General features: G+C 35.0%; 1 protein-coding gene across 2 annotated transcripts in view; it reads left to right on the top strand.

Annotated features, from left to right (window-relative positions):
• LOC150101169 (solute carrier family 25 member 44) overlaps positions 1 to 1,592 on the top strand; it is an 80,556-nt gene extending 78,964 nt beyond the window's left edge. For both annotated transcript variants that reach the window (XM_090401778.1, XM_090401779.1), the window contains exon 4: positions 1,379 to 1,592. In XM_090401778.1, the coding sequence (XP_090257904.1) occupies positions 1,379 to 1,570 (192 nt within the window). In that variant the 3' untranslated portion in view covers positions 1,571 to 1,592. The remainder of the gene's footprint in view (positions 1 to 1,378) is intronic.
• The last annotated feature ends 17,358 nt before the right edge of the window (positions 1,593 to 18,950 follow it).

Genomic DNA, 18,950 nt, shown 5'->3' with positions numbered 1-18,950 from the left:
TATGCCATTTACTTTGACAAAGTTTGATATTTTAGTGTCTGTCTTTTTCTTCTTCGTATGATAGATCACATCCCAAGTATCTGAAAGTGTTTACTTGTTCTAGTATTGTATTATCTATCACTATTTTACTTCTTATTGGGTTTTCTCCTTTGAATGCCATTATTTTTGTTTTTTCTTTGGATATTGTCGTATTATATTGCTTTGAGATATCATTTAATGATTTTAATGATCTTTGTAAGTCATCTTCTGATGTAGCTAATACTATTTGATCATCTGCAAATAGTAGTGTATCTATCTTCATTTGCGGGGTCATTTGTATACCAAATGGTTTATGCTGTTTCCAGATTGTTAATATTTCATTTATATATATATTGAAAAGCAGAGGTGAGAGGGTACATCCTTGTCGTACTCCTCTTGATATATCTTTCCATTCTGAGATGTGTTCTAATTTAACTCTATTTCATTTCCTGTATATATTTCTTGAATAGATTGTAAAAGTTGGGTTGGTATGTTTAAATTGGTTAATATTTTAAACAATTTTTGTTGACTAATTTTGTCAAAGTGAAGTTAATTTAATTCCAGCTGGTAATTTATAATTAAATAAATTTTACCCAGTAAGTACTTAGAAAATAAATGCATTTTTTGTTAGCTCTTTCTTCTTTTCTCAGGCATCTCCACTTGTCAGCATCTGCCTGTTCTTGGATTCCATTCAAAATCCTTTCTCCCACATAAAACACCTTTTTTGTATGTGGGAGTCAAATAAAATAAAATGGTAGGTGTATACTACAATAATCTACCAGGAATGCTACAAATAGCAGCCACAACCCCCAGTTATCAATAAAGTGATGTAGTTAAAACATCCATTTTAGATATTTAGTATCATTAGTGTGTTTTCTTTATTTTTTGTTATTTTATTTATATAATAGTAATTGTTTCATATCTGGATGATGAGAAATTATTTCTGAAATCTTTAGATTTCACTTGTATGCATTAAAATTATGCTCATGATACAAAAAAAAAAAAAAAAAAAAAAAAAAAAAAAGAATTAAAAAAACCCAACTGGAAGTGATAATGATGGGTGATTTGAAAAAAGAATATTACTATAATGATCTGACAGCTCAGAGAAGGTATTGATCTGAGATCCCAACAGAAAGTAGTAAGTTCATAATGATGGTTAGTAAAAATAAGATATGACTTGATTAATAGTACTGCATATGCTCTATGAAATCAAATCAGTAAATAGATTATACTAGTATTTTTCATCTATTGAAAATTATATTAAGAAAAATTAATTTTATTCATTCATGATATTGATTTCAAGTATTACATAATTATTTGTATTTGCATATCATTGATTTTTATATAATTGTTTTTGCAGGTCCATAGAACAAATTCTTTTATAGCAGCATTTACCACTCTGTGGTTTGAAGAAGGTGTATGGATGTTCACAAAAGGACTTTCAGCTCGTGTAATTCACAGTTCTATATCTTCCTTCTTTTTAGTTTTGGGATATGAGACTCTTAAGCGCTGGAGTGTATATGATCAGTATAAAGATCAAATAAAGTGGTAACAAAATGTGCAATTTATGTAGATATTATTCAAAAAAAATGTGAGGACATTGGTCCACTACTTCTTTATTTAGAATAATAAATCAGTAGTGAACTTCTTTATTACTCAAACTAGAACAGACTCTTTAGTTTCACATGTCAGAATACAGTGTCATCAGTATGGTTTCCTATACATGAAAGCATAAAAGTAAATTTTAATTTAATGTTATAACCAGAGCTTTTCCATCATACATATACATCACTTTTCATATCTTTTGTTATGGATTTCTTTTAAATGTTCTTTTTAAAAAACGTTTCAGAATTTTAGTACAATTTGCATACAAATTGTATGCAATTTGTAGCCACTTAGCACTACCCGGGAAGGTCTGTGATATGAGTAAACATGTATGGCATAAAAAAAATTTTTTTTGTACATTTCAAAATGTAATTCATGTATAATCTGTTATCTTCTTTTTTTGAAAATTACAAAAGATTGATCTTTAAATTTCTTTGCATAGTTATTCCCAGAAGCAGAAAAGATCTTAAAAATAATTGCATTCTATTTTGTATTCTGTAGAAATGTGATTGTTTATATGCTGAAGAAGTTGAGAGGGGGAGTTTTTTCCAGATGTTTCCAGTTCTTTTGATTCTTTTATGTTTGCAGAACTAGAGAAAACCTGGGGAATTTCTCCAGATTCAATATACTACACAGTATTTCTTTTTGACAAACATTGATAATATATCCATTAACATCACTTGTTTCTTTTGTGCATTTGTGATGTATTCATGAGAACAATACATGCCTTTCATTTATAAAAACCCTAGTTTTGAATCACATCTAAGGCATGATTAACTTGGATAAGGACTTTGCAATTTCATAAAGAACTGGAAAAAAAAATTTTCTTCCCCAAACAAAACTAGCTTTATCTGATGAAAGCAGACATGCTGGCTAGAAAACACAAGCACAGTTTATGATTTTAGGTTCTTTTAATTCCAGTCCTGTCTACAAAGAGGGTTAGGTAATCTCAGAATTTGCTTTAGTAGTCTCCCACCATAACTGGAATGGTGGTTGTGGCAGCCAGCTCATTGGAATAGCACCCATATCTTCAAAAAAATAAATAAATAAATAAAAATAATAATGTAGAAACACAGCAACTGTTAAAAAGTGACTGGAGGATGTTTATGAAGGAGGGATCATCTGTTAAGCAGATTGTTCTCTCCTGGACAGTATCTAGCAGTATTAGGATGGTTTTTGGTGTACACCCATCCCAAATATGAGGAAAGTATTTTATGGGTGGATGGATTTGGGATTTAGAAAGTGCTAGAAGTTGTGTGTGTGTGGGGGGGAGAAGTATCATTTTGAATAAAAGAAGACACACTTTTGGCAGTTGAGGGGAAATATGGATGTCATGTGTTTGTGCTAAGTGTGAAAGCAACCCAAGAGGAGAAAATTGATCTTTACTTGAAATGGGAATATATTACCAAAAATAGGGATGAGTGAATTGAAATCTTTCTCCTGAGAAATAAGACAGGATTGCTTTCTGTTAGCATTAAAATTTTACATTATTTTCATCTTGCTGGAGAATGATGAGAAGATGAGTATTAAAACATCATTACAAAAAGTCTTGAAGCCTGAATCACTGGAACACTACAAGGTATCATGAATGAGAAAGAGGAATGGAGTATATTATCAGCTAAACCACGGATAGGATTTGAGAGACTTTGATGTATTGGAGGAAGTGTGTAAGCGAAAGCACAGAGCATTAACAGAGGAAACCATTCACAAAAGGCAGGATGGAAATCATATAATGGTAGCTTGGCAGGAAGGCCTCTATGCTAGATTTGATCAAAAATCATCACTCAAAAATAATTAGAAAGTTTCTCTAAATTTTACCATTTCTTGTGTGCCATGGTGAAGTTAGCTAGGAAATTTTCAGATGAGAATTTAATAAAATTTAAGATTGATACATGCAAGAACATGTCCATGTGCTTTGGTTTTTTGATTTTCATTCAGATTTTGTTCATTGGCAAAATTTTGCAAAAGAATTACAAATAAATTAACAACTTGTATATATTTATATTTAATTATATTAACAATTTACATTTATTTATTTATAGGGGGAAGAATGTGAGTAAGAGCATAGAACCTTGGGATACTCTGAGCATTGTGAGAGAAATCTGATGAAAGGAATCTATTCACTGCATGTTGTGGTGGATGGGGGTTAGACCAGATCAAATGCTTTAGAAATACCAAGTGATCGCCAATACAGGATCTGTATTGGCGATCACTAATTAATTGGCAGGTTTCCAGTCAAGCAAAAAAAAAAAAGTTAATGACCTTCTCTATTACTTTCAACTTTTGTGACAGAGGCAATGGAATGATAGTTTTTGAAGGCTGACTATTACTACTTGCCTTTATTCCTGTCTGGCATTTCCAGATGAACATGAGTTATAGTTTACTCTTAAAAGCTGACCAGATCTATTAATCAGCCTAGTTTTGATTCCTCAGCCAGATTTCTCTCTACCATAGTGGTCACTTTTCACGTTCAACTATTGTTGAGGCCATCCTTGTCATTTCAATCTCAGTTTTGACCTCTAAACTTAACAGTTCTGTCCAATCTCTCGTGCATCCACCTGGTACTTCTGCTTTCTAAATTTATATTTATTCTTTCATTGAGCAAAAGTATGTCCAAGGACCTACCAGTAGATCTATTTAAGTATAAATCCTGCAAGTACAATTTCTTTCAATACCAAAATAGCTATACATCAACATGTTGCACATCATTTTAATTTTTTCTGTTTCAGCTCACTCGTGTTTATGAAATAGATTTATAAAGACCTAAATTCAGGGATGAGTTGGCTTAACAGAAATTATTTCATTAAGGTGATGAAGTTGAAGATTATAAAGAAAGCATAGGCTAGCAGCAGTTCTGTGAATAATAGGAAGTTTGATATAAACAAAGGAGCTCATGAATGGAAGAAGTGAATCTTGATTTTTTCCTATCTATTCAAAATGCTTTATTTATTTATCCGTGTAGGGTTATCATCTCATTTTTTACAGCCCTTGAAAATGATTGATTGGTAACAGAATATCAGGATGAAATGGTTACCTTGCCTCATAATTGTAAAGATTCATATTGTAAATATTTGTAGCCATAAAAGAAGAAAAATATTAGATGAATGAACATGTAGTTTGTTGCTTTATTACTTCAGGGCTCTCATTTTATGGACAGGTTAAACCATTGTTTGTGGCAGGGAATCTCAATAGAAAAGTTGATTAATTTCACATATTAATAAACAAACAATATAAATTTGAGTTATGAAGTTAATAACATTGATTTGACCTTCCTGGCACACATGCACAAAAAAAAAAAACATAACATTAAACTTTATGTAACTACAGTCCATGAATAGTTGTGAATCTATAGTACAACATTAGTACTGTAGGTGGTTTTTGATTATTATTTTAAATTTTATTTTACATGATCCAGAAACACTATTCAAAAGATTAAATATGGAACTTATTTGTGCCACTTCAGTAAGTAGGGAAGTGGTCTCTTGCAGGGTGATGAAATTCATTTCCCAAGTTTTTCAAGACCCAGCTTTGAACCCTATAGCCTTTTGGCTGCAAAGCAGGTATTTTAACCACTTGGCTACTCAGGATATTGGTTGTAAACATACTGTCTTAACTTGCTGATGTTCAAATGAGTTAGCACTCCCTAACTCATTTTCAAAATTGAAACAATCCTGAAAAACATGAAGTTTAATCCTGATTTTATTCACATCATCATCATCATCAAATTCCTGCCATGTACCCTCAAGGATGTACAGGATATGATAGTACTACATGAAAAATTTACATCATTACTAACTTCCTATCTACAATTTTCCTCCAAATCAGTCTGTTACTTGTCAAGACTACAACATTATCAGATCTTATATTTCTATCGTCTAAGGCACTTTGTACCATATAAATCCACCTATATCTTGGTCTTCCTCTGGATCGTTTTCCTGCAGACTTGACAGAGACCACTTGTTTTGCTAATCTTTCCTCGCCCATTCTGTTTAAGTGACCATACCACCTGAGATAGGCTCTGCTAATGCATTCCTGGATGCTGACAAAGACAAGTTCTTTCCTAATATCCTCGTTTTTAATATGATATTGCCATTGATGCCATCTGTTCACGCCTATAATCTTTCTCAGGACTCTCATATCTGCGGTCTCTAGTCTTTGGTCAAGTGTTTTATTTCTGACCCACCTCTCAGATCCTTAAGTTAAAATTGGTTTGAACACTGTCTTGTATACAGCTTTAGTGTTCTGACTAATTTCTCTCTTATTCCATATGCATTTATTGAATTGATTTCCTACCATACCAGCTTTGTTGATTCTGTTGTCTATTTCCATATTTAATTTACCATCTTCACTAAAAATCGTGCCTAAGTAGCTGAAATGTTTTACTTGTTCCACAGGTTCTCCATTCACAACACAGCTGACATTTTCAGTGATTCTGCCTATTTTCATTGTCTTTGTCTTTTTATTGCTGACCTCCATACCATATCTATTACAACAGTTATTCAATTTAGTCAGAGAATCTTGCAGACTTGTAGCGGATTTATTTAGAAGTATAACATCATCCGCATAAAGCAAAGAGCTAACATTAACATCTCCAATTTTGATATCATGTTTAATACCACTTTCCTTCATAATGTGATCCATATAGATAATGAATAACAGTGGGGATAATGTACATCCTTGTATCACACCAGATTTAACATTAAACCATCTTCCTGTACTTGCTTCAATTCTAACTACTGACTTACAACTGAAATAAAGACTAAGTATTACTTGATATAATGTCCCATTGACACTATATAACTGTAGTGTTTTGAATAGCTTCTCTCTTGGCACCTTGTCATATGCCTTTTCCAAATCGACAAAACTTAAATACAGATCTCTGTTATATTCCCATGATTTCTCCACTATTTGTTGTAAAGTGAAAATCTGATCCTGACGGCCTCTATTTGACCTAAATCCATCTTGTTCTTCACCAAGCTTTTCTTCCACAATTCTTCTCAACTGTTTCTCAAGTATATTTGCATATATCTTACCAGGAACATTCAGTAGGAATATACCTCTGTATTTCCCTTTTTATATATGGGTACTATGAGAGCTCTACTCCAGTTGTGTGGAATTCGTCCCTCTGTCCAGACATTCTGAACTATGCAGTTCAGCCACTGTAAAACTTTTATACCACAATACTTGAGCATTTCTGGTCGAATATCATCAACTCCTGCTGCCTTTTTCACATTTCAAGCCTTTGATGGCTTTTTCTACTTCAAGTATGGATATGTATTCCTGACTGTATGCCTGGTCAGTGTTTTTTTACCACTGTGCTGTCATCACTGCTTGTTTCATTTAGCAAATTTTCAAAGTCATTACTCCATACTTCAAGGATATCTTTTTCTTCCATTTTCATGTCACCTTTGTCATCTCTAACTCCTTTTACAGCACTCTTTCCTCCATTTTTAAGCTTCTTCAACAACCTCCAGAATATTTTGGCACCTTCTTAATATTTATTTTCTATGTTCTTGCCAAAGTCCTCTCATGACTTTTGTTTAGCTTCCTTACATTTGTCTCTGTATTATCTAAGAGCACAAGCTGACTTATTTGCTAGGAACTTTTGATATGCTTTCTTCTTTTCCTTCACTGCCTCTTTAACTTCCTGTGTCCACCATGGAGTTCTAATTTTTCTATCCTTGCAGACAACCTCGCCACATGCCTCTAGCTGAATCAATCAGGGTTTTCTTCAAGGCTCTGAATCTCCAAGGTTTGGTTCCTGTTCTCAAACTCATTCATTTTTCCTTCAATAATCTTTGTGTATTTTAGTTTACAGTTCACATCTGAGAGCTGCTCAACTTTCATTCACTTTAAAACTTTCTTACATGTCATTCTTTTCAATATGAAATTCAATTTTATCCTGGTCAGTACTAAATAGTGATCACTTGCAATTTCAAATCCTCTGTACACTCTGGTGTCCTGCACCAGGGAGAAAACATCACTATCAACAATAACACAGTCAATGAGACTTTTCTTGTTCCTTGCCTCTTCTCTCCATGTGAATTCGTGCACATTTTTATGTTGGAACATGGTGTTAGTAATAACCAGTCCATGTCCTGAGCAGAAATCCAACAGTGTATTTTTCATTATTATTAGCTTTGCTCTTTTCCCAAAACATTTTTGTATGTCTGACAATCACTTCCTACTCTGCTATTTAGATCCCCAACAAGGACCAACTTTTCCTTTTTCATTGTGTCAATAGCTTTCTCTAGAGCCTCAAAAAATTCCCCCACTTCTGTGGGACCATAGGTACAAGTAAGTCTCATTGTCTAGTTCCCCATTCTGATATTTGCCCAAATCACTCTACTTGACACTGCCTGCCATTCAAGAAGATGAGCATCGTATTTTGTGTTGAATACTATGGCTACTCCTTCTTTCCCTTGATTGTCATTGCCTGAATATAACGTTTTGTATTTATTGCTCAGAAAGATCTCACCAGTTTTTGTCTTTTTTGTTTCAGTCACCCCTATTATATCAATCTGGTACTTATCTAATTCCTCAGCTAGCTCCATTTCTTTGCCATTCAGGCTTCTTATGTTGATAGTACCGATCTTTAACTCTGGTGATGTTGAGTTGGGGTGTGTTTTCAGATTTGTTCCAGTAGCTGACTTTTCACTGTCTGCCCTGGTTCCCTGGTGAAAACAACGGGGGGCCTTGTTTAACCACGCGACACCCCAGCTGGCATGAAATTTTGCCATATTGTACCTTCATTTTGTATTTTAGTTTAACCAATAGGAATACAATTTGGTCGGCTAAATCCCAAATTGCCAGCCCATCCTCGTTCGTTCAGTATCCAGGTAGATAACCAACAGAGTGCACCACGAGAAGGTGAGGATTGGACATTAGGTCAGAAGCCCTGGTCGGTTCTCCACATTTCTTTAAAGGATATGTGGAGGTCTCCTCTCAGTTATACAGCTTTGACCCTTGAGCTCACTGCCTCTATAAATCACTTACAGATGTCTCAACATTTCCTCTTCAGTTGGAAACATCTAATATGTGAGAAACCTTTAAGGACTTTTTCAGAAGGTGAGTTAGTTTTGTGTTAAGGTTGTAGGGCATCCCCTTCTAGAACTGGAATTCTGCATCTTGCATATCAGTCAGAACTGGCTGTAGAACACACGTTGTGTTTAGTGTGCATGCACGCAATTGATAAATATGATATGGTTGCTTCGTGGACTTGGTTACTTCATCGGTAATTCCAAATTGTAGAATACCATCCAACCTGATGGTATTCTACAAATCCCCTTAAAAGGCTGAATTAATGAATATGGTGTGCTATTCTGATTGGAAGACCCAGTGCTGTTTTCAAGAGAAAAACACCTCTCATTTGATAAGTGTGGTAAAATTTGGAGAAAAGAACAAGGCTAGTAAGTTCAGGATACAAACTGATAATTGCTAACTAGACTCGAACATAAATGTGCATACATTTATGTTTGATGTCTGAGGATAAAAATGAGTGTCACATTAAAAAGAAAATTATGTAAATAAGTTTTTAAAAGAATCAGTCTAGTATCCTTCAAAGATGAACTGTTGATTCATATATAGAAATATTATTAGAGAAAAAGAAATCATCTGGAAACGATATCTGAGATTTCGGCATCCAAATGCAAATAAAGCACTAAAAAGTTCCTGGTGAGTAAATTAGCATATGCTATTAGAGAATACAGAAGCAACAGGAAGAATGCTAAGCTATGTGAAAAAATATCATGGTAAGAGTTTGGGAGAAATACAAAAGATAAATATCCTAAGGTGGCATATTTTGGAGGCTATCGAAAATGCTCAGAAATGGAGGAAAGACTAGCAGAAATCAGAGGTGATGAGTTGATATAAAGAATGACTAGTCATTTTCTGAATATCTGGAGTAATTCATAAGTGACAGAACAGTGATAGAAAATATTCATGAGAAAAGCATATCAATAATTGAGATAGAAAAGCTCAGAAGCTTGAAATGTGAAAGGGCACCTCAAGGAAGTGCTATTCAACTAGAATAATATGGTGTTTCAGGTCTAATTTTTTACCTCAGCTCGATACCTGAGCTAAAATTCTGATTTTGAACCCAAATATTCGGTTGGATTGTTGGCGATCACAGAAAAAAATGTGAATTGTCAATTGTTACTCCTTGCACTCCTTGTTTACCTTTACTAGTAAGGCTGTGTTTCTTCTCATATCTACAATTCTGATAATGTACATATACTGACTGAATTTGGATTTAGAATATAGAACATTATACAGGCAGCCTTCGGTTTACGACTGTTCAATTTATGCCGATTCACAATAACGCCGGATGCCTGCTCGTGCTTTCTTACTGTAGTGTGGTCTGACAGAAACGATGCTAGCAGGCACTCTAGTGTTTACCAAGCTACTACGACGTATGTCTATCAAACCTAGTTTTGCTGATGAGTCTACCTAATTGTTCTATTTATTTATTTATTACATAAATACGTATTTAAATTCATTAAGTACGTAATTACATACCATGTTTTATAAAAGAAGTGCAGAAAAGTTAGCAGAACTTGGTGTTAAGAAGGCGCGGAAATCAATCGCACTTGAAAAGATGATAGCGGTGATTCGAAAAATGGAAGGTGGGCAGACACATGCTAATGTTTGTAGAAGTATGAACTTACCTCCATCGACTGTTACTACATTTATGAAAAATGCAGATAGAATAAAACAGTCTGCGCAACAATCTACTGCAGTACTAAATGCAAAACATGTAAGTTATAGCAGGGGTAAACTTCATGGAAAAATTATTCTGGGTGGAGACTTGAATCAGGAAAACATTGCTCTGATTCAGGCTGTTATAACCGAAAAAACAAAGACAATTTTTGAGGATCTTAAAAAGACAGATGGAGGCGAAGAAACATTTTTAGGAAGCAAAGGTTGGTTCATGAGATTTAAGTCTCTAAGTAAGTGCAATAGTGTCAAATTATGTGGTGAGGCAGCAAGTGCAGGTGTGGCAACGGCTGCTTTTCCAAAGAATTTCATGACTAGAACAAGGAAGTTATCCTCCTGATCTCATTTTTGATGTTGATGAGACTGGGCTCTACTGGAAAAAATTGCCATCATGCACCTTCATTTCCTGTGAAGAACGTTCAGCTCCCGGTTTTAAAGCTGCAAAAGATAGACTTACGCATTTATTGGGTGCAAATGTCTTCGGAACTTTCAAGCATAAACCAATGTTGGCATATAAATCACAGCCACCCACCTTCAAGGGTCTAAAAGCCATATTGCCAGTCTATTGGAAATGGAACAAGAAAGCTGGGTCACACAAGACGTTTTTATAGATTGGTACACAAATTATTTTTGTCCTACTGTGCTTCGCTTCTGTAAAGAAAATAGTTTGCCAGCCAAGGCATTGTTTCTCTTGGATAATGCCCCTGGGCATCCTCAAAACTCTCAAACACATCGCTTATGCAACCGATGGATCAGGGGATTATATCAATCTTCAAAGCCTAACCCACGTATAACATTTATGGAAATGGTAAGAGTCTTGGACACTTAGAGAAAAACTATCAAAGACTATTGGCGGTTATTCGATATTTTAAAGGGCATTAACAACATCGAGGCAGCTTGGAACGAAGTGTCAGCAAAGTGTTTAAAAGGAACATGGCGAAAACTACTTACGGCATTTATGGATACTTTCGAGGAATTAGAGCAAAAGGAGAATGTTATTGAAGACGTTACCAAGCTTGCGCGAGAGGTGGGATTGGACAATATTACAGCTGAAGATGTGACAAGTCTTAGAAAGCCATGATAAACTGCTTTCCAATGAAGACTTAAAAGAATTAGCAGAACAATTAAGTCAGCATTCAAAGGAGGAGAAAGAAAACAAAGAAGGCCCTCTGAGAGATCTAAAAACGGCAGATTAGATTTACAACACATCCTTGCAAGCATAGAGACATTGACTGATGAACTCTGCAAAATGGACTAGGATTAGGAACGGAGTGCGAACGTAAAAAAGGAGTGTAATTGCATCTAATTCGACCTTATGCTGAACTCCTGGAAGAAAGAAAAAGAAAATCTAGGCAGTTAACACTGTATACTTTTACTGTAACACTGTATACTTTCGGTAATTACACCACATTTTTTATTATTCAGTAATACAATATACTGAAATAATAGTACCCGACAAGTTTCGTAAACCGTACGATTTACATCTTCAGGGGTAAATAGTATAACTTAAAGTTTAAGCAAGAGAAATTAATAAATACAAATCATAACCGTCTGGCTATTCATAAACTCAAATAACAGAATGCAGATATAAAAAGTTATTGACGTTGAACAATACTGGACGATGTCACGTGTTCTCGTTCATACAGTCTAAGCTCAGATTCAGAGATTTTTTGTTAAAGCTGACCACACTTGATGGAGAATTAAACCTTGATTTTTATTGCATTGGGTTGGGTTTTTCAGCATATTAGCAGCTTCTTTGTATGGAAAGCAAGACCCGTTTTTTGTTCTCTTTTTTATTGTACGGCTTTTTTGGTTATCAGCCATGTGTATTTCTCCAGACCTTCCTGTCTATCCTACGTAGCAAATCCCGCAAGAGCAATGGTTTTTGTAGACTCCTGGTTTTTTAAGAGGATGATGAGGTGGTTTTGGTGGATGTAGGAATCTTGAGATTTTTTCCATAGGAAGGAAGGAAGGCTACTTATACGTTCTGTTTGTTGATTAATTTGGCTAGCGTATCTGTAACATTTTTGATATAAGGAAGCGAGATTGCGTTTTTGTAATCCTGTTTTCTTGTGTTGTTAGTTGGAGGCATTTTAAGAATTCTCTTGATGGTTTTTGTTTCATACCCATTCTGTTGGAGGATTTGTGTTAAGTATTTTAGTTCGTCATTACATCTTTCTTGTGTGCTGGAGATATTGTATGCTTTGTCTCGAAGAGTTTTAATTAAGCTTATTTTTTGTGAAGGATGGTGGTGTGAGGCTGCATTTAGAAATCTTCCTATGTTGGTCGGCTTTCTATATACTGAGAAGGAGAGTTTATTTTCTTCATTAACTTCTAATAGAATATCTAGAAAAGGAAGTTTTCTATTTTCTTATTGTTCTAAAGTGAATTTTATGGTGTTGCGCAAGTCTTTAAAATTGATAAATTCATCTGTTGTTCCATTCCATGTGATGAAAATATCGTCTACATAGCGTAGCCATATTTGGTTTTTATGGTACAAATTTTTCCATAAATAGGTTTGCTAATACCGGTGATAATGATGAACCCATGGCCAGTCCTTCTTTTTGTTCCCGGATTCTGTCTTGATAGGTGAAAAAAGTATTGTTTATACAATGTTTAAAAAGATCTAAGATGTCCAGAGAGAAGAGGTCTTCTGGAGATTCAAAATTTCTTGTCTCGGGACGTTTCTAAACAAGCTGATAATCTCTAGACTTGCTAAGATGACCAATATGTATATCTTTCACTCATCATCCTCTTAAAAAACCAGGAGTCTACAAAATCCATTGCTCTTGCGGGATTTTCTGCGTAGGACAGACAGGAAGATCTGGAGAAATACACATGGCTGAACACCAAAAAGACGTACAATACAAAATAGAACAAAAAACGGGTCTTGCTTTCCATACCACTTCCACTGGCAAAAAAAAACGACGATATCATACATAGAAAACAACTGCTACATAAGAAAATTTAAAGAAGCTGCTAATATGCTGAAAAATCTAACCCAATGCAATAAAAATCAAGGTTTAATTCTCCATCAAGTGTGGTCAGATCTAATAGAAAACCTACCTCAATCTGAACTCGGACTGTATGAACGAGAACAAGAACACGTGACATCGTCCAGTATTATTCAACGTCAATAACTTTTTATATCTACATTCTGTTATTTGAGTTTATGAATAGCCAGATGGTTATGATTTGTATTAATTAATTTCTCTTGTTTAAACTTTAAGTTATACTATTTAGCCCTGAAGATGCAAATCGTACGATTTACGAAACTTGTCGGGTACTATTATTTCAGTATATTGTATAACTGAATAATAAAACATGTGGTGTAATCACAGAAATATGTCTTTTGAACCAATTAGTCACAGAAGCCTACGGCTGCAACTGTATACTTTTTAAAAAAAAATGCAGATGATCCGAAACAAGGAATTTCAACAGAGAAATATGTAATATCTTTTCCAAGTTTCATATTTTTGCATATAACTTTGTTCTGTTTACGTTATTAATAATTTTATTTTAACAAATATATATGTATGTATTATCAAAGCTTTAAATATAATAATATTACACGTACTTCATGTGTATTTATAATATATTTTGACTGTGCGGAACATAACTTTGTACCTCCCATTAAATTTGGGTTCGTTTTACGCCTGTTTTTTCAGGAACGGAAGTGAGGCGTAAACCGAGGGCTGCCTGTCTTTTAATTAATTTTAAAAAAATCTGTTGCCCAGGACTCGTCATATAGTAAGTATTATTATTACATGAAATCCCCAGGGAGATGTCATGTAATAATAATAATAAATGTTTCTTACTGCCGAACAAAGTCAGCAGTGCAAATGGCAGAAGTGCGCTGCCGTCTGTTTGAGGCAAGCGTGGAAAGTCACGTGACTCGCCTTGCGACATTAGACATCGCTATCGAGAGTATTTTATACTTTGCCAATTTGCCTTTCGGCATTCTATACAATGCCTAATTTCACACTTTGCTGGTAACATATATAATGCCTAGGGAAAGTATGTAAAATATTAAAATAAAACAGACATTTCATACTTTGCGAAAAAAAAAAAAAACGTCACGTATTCTATACAATGTCTGCTTTTCACACTTTGCTGGTAACATATACACACACACACATTAGCCAGATAATTGTTTGATAATAGGTGCATTTTATAATATAAACCGCTTGGAAAGACGTCAATAGACGCTCCCATGGACAAGATGCATAGTGCAATACAACGAGTCATGTTTGTAGCCAGTATAAATTGAGGAAACATGATGTTCCAAAGTTAGTGAAGCTGTAAGTGAAATGACTGCGAGAAGAAACTTGCAGTTTGAAATAGTCGTTATGATAGGATGCCATGTTGCAGGCTTATCTGTTTGGTAAATTGTTAACAAAAAATAGGGCTATCCTAGATCAACAATCAGCGAAACCATACCGAGATGGAAGCATGGAGAGTTAACTGCAACCTACCACTCACCGAACATGACCGTAGGGTGCTATGAAGGATAACATGTTAAAATCACCATTTGTCTGCCGACACGTTGAATACAAAGTTCCAGGCATCAGGTGTGGCAGATGCCCAGTGAACACCACTTACCAAAGTGCATAACTCCCAACTATAATATTGGGAGGTGGCAGTGAAATGGTCTTGGACCTCTGTTTGTGGTGCTGTGAAAATTGAACTGGGAGGAGGGTTCTGGATGATGCAATGCTTTCTACTTAGTGACGTTTCCATGGAACTGATTATCCTCTCTCTCAGTATGACAATGCACCGTGTCATAACACTGCTGCAACTGTGTAGTTTGTAGACATAAATGTCACCACACTCGATTGACCTCAAGAGAGCCTTGATCTCAACACCATTGAATATCTGTGGGATGAACTGGAGCTTTGGATGAGGCCAAAGGATATCTGTCCCACTACAGTCCAGGATCTTTGCATGCTTACAGCGAAAATGGTCCCAAATTCTCATTGATCACTATTGTGCACTTGTAGAAAGTATGCCCCGTAGGGTGGCAGTCATGTTAGATAACTCAACTGCAAATGATTGTTCGTATGATTTTTGAATAAACAGGTGCGTCCATTGGACCACGCAGGGTGGTCATGAAAGCGATTTATCCATAAAATACAATAATTACGTATATAAATAGAATAAAGTATAAATAAGATTAAATGTAATAATTAAAAGAATAATTAGAATTAACCTAAAATTGATATGTATTGCGATACAATATCGTAAGACGTTCATTGGATTGATAAGGTATTTTAATCGGATTTTTACTATCTCTCAATTTAGACCAGTTTAGTGAGGACTAGGGATAATTCTCGTTTTAATTTTCAATATTAAAGTTTAGAAGAAATTATTTGAGGTCGATAAAGAATCAAGTTGGCTAGTTTTGCTTGTAGCGGGTTTTCAGTAGGAAAGATATAGGGATCCCCTTTCGCTGCGATCACTGCAGCAACTGACGGGACACTATTCACAAGTGTACGATAGCGATCAATGAGAATTTTGAACCATTCTTCCTGTAGGCATGTAATGAGATCCTGGATTGTTGGGCAGATTTCATGTAATGAGATCTCATTGGGTACTGTGGGATTTGCATATTGCGTTCCGACCATGGAAACCCCATGTTGTTAGCCTCGGTTCTGAATGTTTTTGTTGGAAAATTCGTGTTCCAGTCGATGCCCAGAACTCTGCATTCAACGTGTGGGCGGACGAATGGCGTTTTTTTAAATATTATCCTTCCTAGTACCCTACGGTTATGTTCAGTGAGTGGTGGGTCCACTACTGCGAGTAGCACTTGCAGTAGACTCCCTGCGCTTCCATCTCAGTATAGTATCACTGATTGTTGAATTGAGATGGCCCAATTTGTCAACGATTTGCAGGACAGACAGATCTTCAACATGGCATTCTATCACAACTCCCCTGTCAAACTCCGTCAGTTTGATAGAGCTGGTATAAATTCCAATTTATACCACGTAAAAACGCGTGACTACGTAATACGAATCATCTTGACCATGGGTATGTCCGTTGATTTATTTTCAAGCAGTGTGTGTATATATATATATATATATATATATGTATATATATATATATATATATATGTATATATATATATATATATATATATATACACACACACACACACACGCACTTTATTATGGTGCCAGTGCTAATATCCTATCTAAGCGCCAATTTACTATGCTATAGCCATGGCGCCACTGATATAATATCCATGTATATAAAAAAGAAAATACAATGAAATGTGGGAACTATAGAAGAATTTCCTTACTGAGTGCTTCAGGAAAGATTTGTTCAAGCCTACTTGAGAATAAGTAAGAACAATTGTAGAAGAGAAACTTAGAGAAGAAAAAGCTGTGTTCGAGCTAAACACAATATTACTTTAAGACCAGTAATTGAAAATCATAAGGATCCGTAAAAGACATATGACTAAATGTCGAGAAATGTTGTTCCTGTACCTCTTTTAGTTTTAAATGCTGATCGCAACAGTTAAAACGAAAGGAAGTACAGCAAATGGTTTGATGTAAAATCAGGAGGAGGACATGAATGCACACTATCTATCACGCATCATCTGTATGGATCACAGTATGAAGGAAAATGGTATTAAATTGATATTGAAATTGGAGATATTCAACTTGGCTTCTTACTTCATGCCGATTTTATGTTTCTTAAAAAACAAAATTCTAACCTCATTGATATCTCTAAATAGGTTCGTTTCTTTGTCCTGTAAAACTAATTCATAGATGATTAGAATATAATGCTCTTGGTGTGATTGTAACTTCCCTATTACGGACAAACGGAAAAATTGATAGAACCGTTTGGAAGAGCATGGTAAAGATAACACTTGTGGTAGATCCAATTCCTCAGCTCTATGCAATCATTGTTTAACTCTACTGATTCCAACGACAGCCAATCCTACATTACTGTTGCTGTTCAGTTATGGAAAGCAGGAAACTACCATGCTTAACAATACATTTAGATCTAAAATTGCTTTAAATCGAAGTAATCTGTTTTTATTATAGTAGCCATTATACTCTTGTAATTTTTTAAATGTATTTCTATGTTTTTTCCTTATCTGTTTATCCACCTGATGAAGTTCTATAGGAGGATGAAACTATTCGTGCTATTTACATAATGTAAATAGATTCTCACACTGTTTTTTGTTCTTCTTCGGCTTTTTTAATCATCAAAAATATTTTCAGATATCTGGTAATCAGGAAGTTACCATATATATCATCATCAGCCATTGTCGATCTACTGCTGGATGAAGGCCTTTCCAAGATTACTCCAAACTCTCTGTCCATGGCTCTCTTTTTCCATGTCATTCCTGCAAATCTGATATCATCAATCCACCGTGATTTAGAACGGCGTCGTGGTCGTTTTTCCTCTCGTGGAATCCAGTCTAGTACTTTTTTTGTCCATCGCTGATCTTGTCTTCGAGCAATATGCCCAGCCCATTGCCATTTCAGATGTTTCATTCTTCCTATGATGTCAGAGACTTTGGATTGATTTCTTATCCATGTATTCCTTTTGTGATCCAATCTTGTGATACCAAGCATACTTCTTTCCATACTAAATTGTGTTCTTTATTTTTGAATTTCCTTTGCATTCAATGTCCATGTTTCACAGCCATATGTCAGTATAGGAAGAATACACTGATTAAAAACTTTTCTCATCAGGCATAATGGTGGTTGGCTTTTGAATATTGAATGTAATTTTCCAAATGCTTTCCACCCAAGCAACGTGCGCCTTTTAATTTCATCCATGATATTTTGTCCCATTGATATCTGTTGTCCTATGTAATGATCTACTTGTTTAATTTCTGCATTATTGATTTTTATTATTTCTGGTTGGACATAGCTATTGAATATAACTTGGGTCTTCGTTAGGTTTATCTTTAGGCCTGCTGTTCTGCAAGCAATTTGGAGCTCATGGATACGAGTCTGCAATTCATAGGCAGTTGAAATAAAGATAACTATGTCATCTGCAAAGCGTAAATGGCTTAAATATCTTCCATTTATCTTCAGACCTTTCCCTTCCCAATCAAGAAGTTTGAATATTTCTTCTAGGCACGCTGTATATAATTTTGGAGGTATTTTGTCACCCTGTCTTATACTTTTCTGTATTTCCACAGTAGAGATGTTTCCATTGAAATGAATTGCTGCTGTGGCATTGGTGTATGCTGATTTGATGGTTCTGATGTAGAGCTCCATTTGTTGGTTTCGTAACGCTTTTAAGTATTGCACAAGTTTTAAGTGAATCAAAGGCTTTCTTATAGTCAATAAAACCAAGACATAGTGTAATTGATATTCATTGCACCGTTCAATAATTGCTGTACAACTGGAATATGGTCCATTGTACTAAAGCTCCTTCGAAAGCCTGCCTGTTGTGGTGGTTGTGCTAGGTCCAGAGTTGCATAAAGCCTATGAGCCAAGACTTTCGTAAACACTTTGTAGACCATTGAGAGTAGACTGATAGCAGGTCGATAGTTCATCAAGTCTTCTATCTCACCTTTTTTATGTATTAGAATTAGGGTAGCCTTCTTCCATGTTGTTGGTACATCATTTTTCTTCAGGCATAAAGTA

This window comes from Typopeltis vanoorti, chromosome 12, assembly GCF_054136105.1.
Source record: "Typopeltis vanoorti isolate ZY-2024b chromosome 12, IOZ_Tvanoo_1.0, whole genome shotgun sequence".
NCBI lineage: Eukaryota > Metazoa > Arthropoda > Arachnida > Uropygi > Thelyphonidae > Typopeltis > Typopeltis vanoorti.
This window is presented reverse-complemented; position numbering and strand designations above follow the sequence as displayed.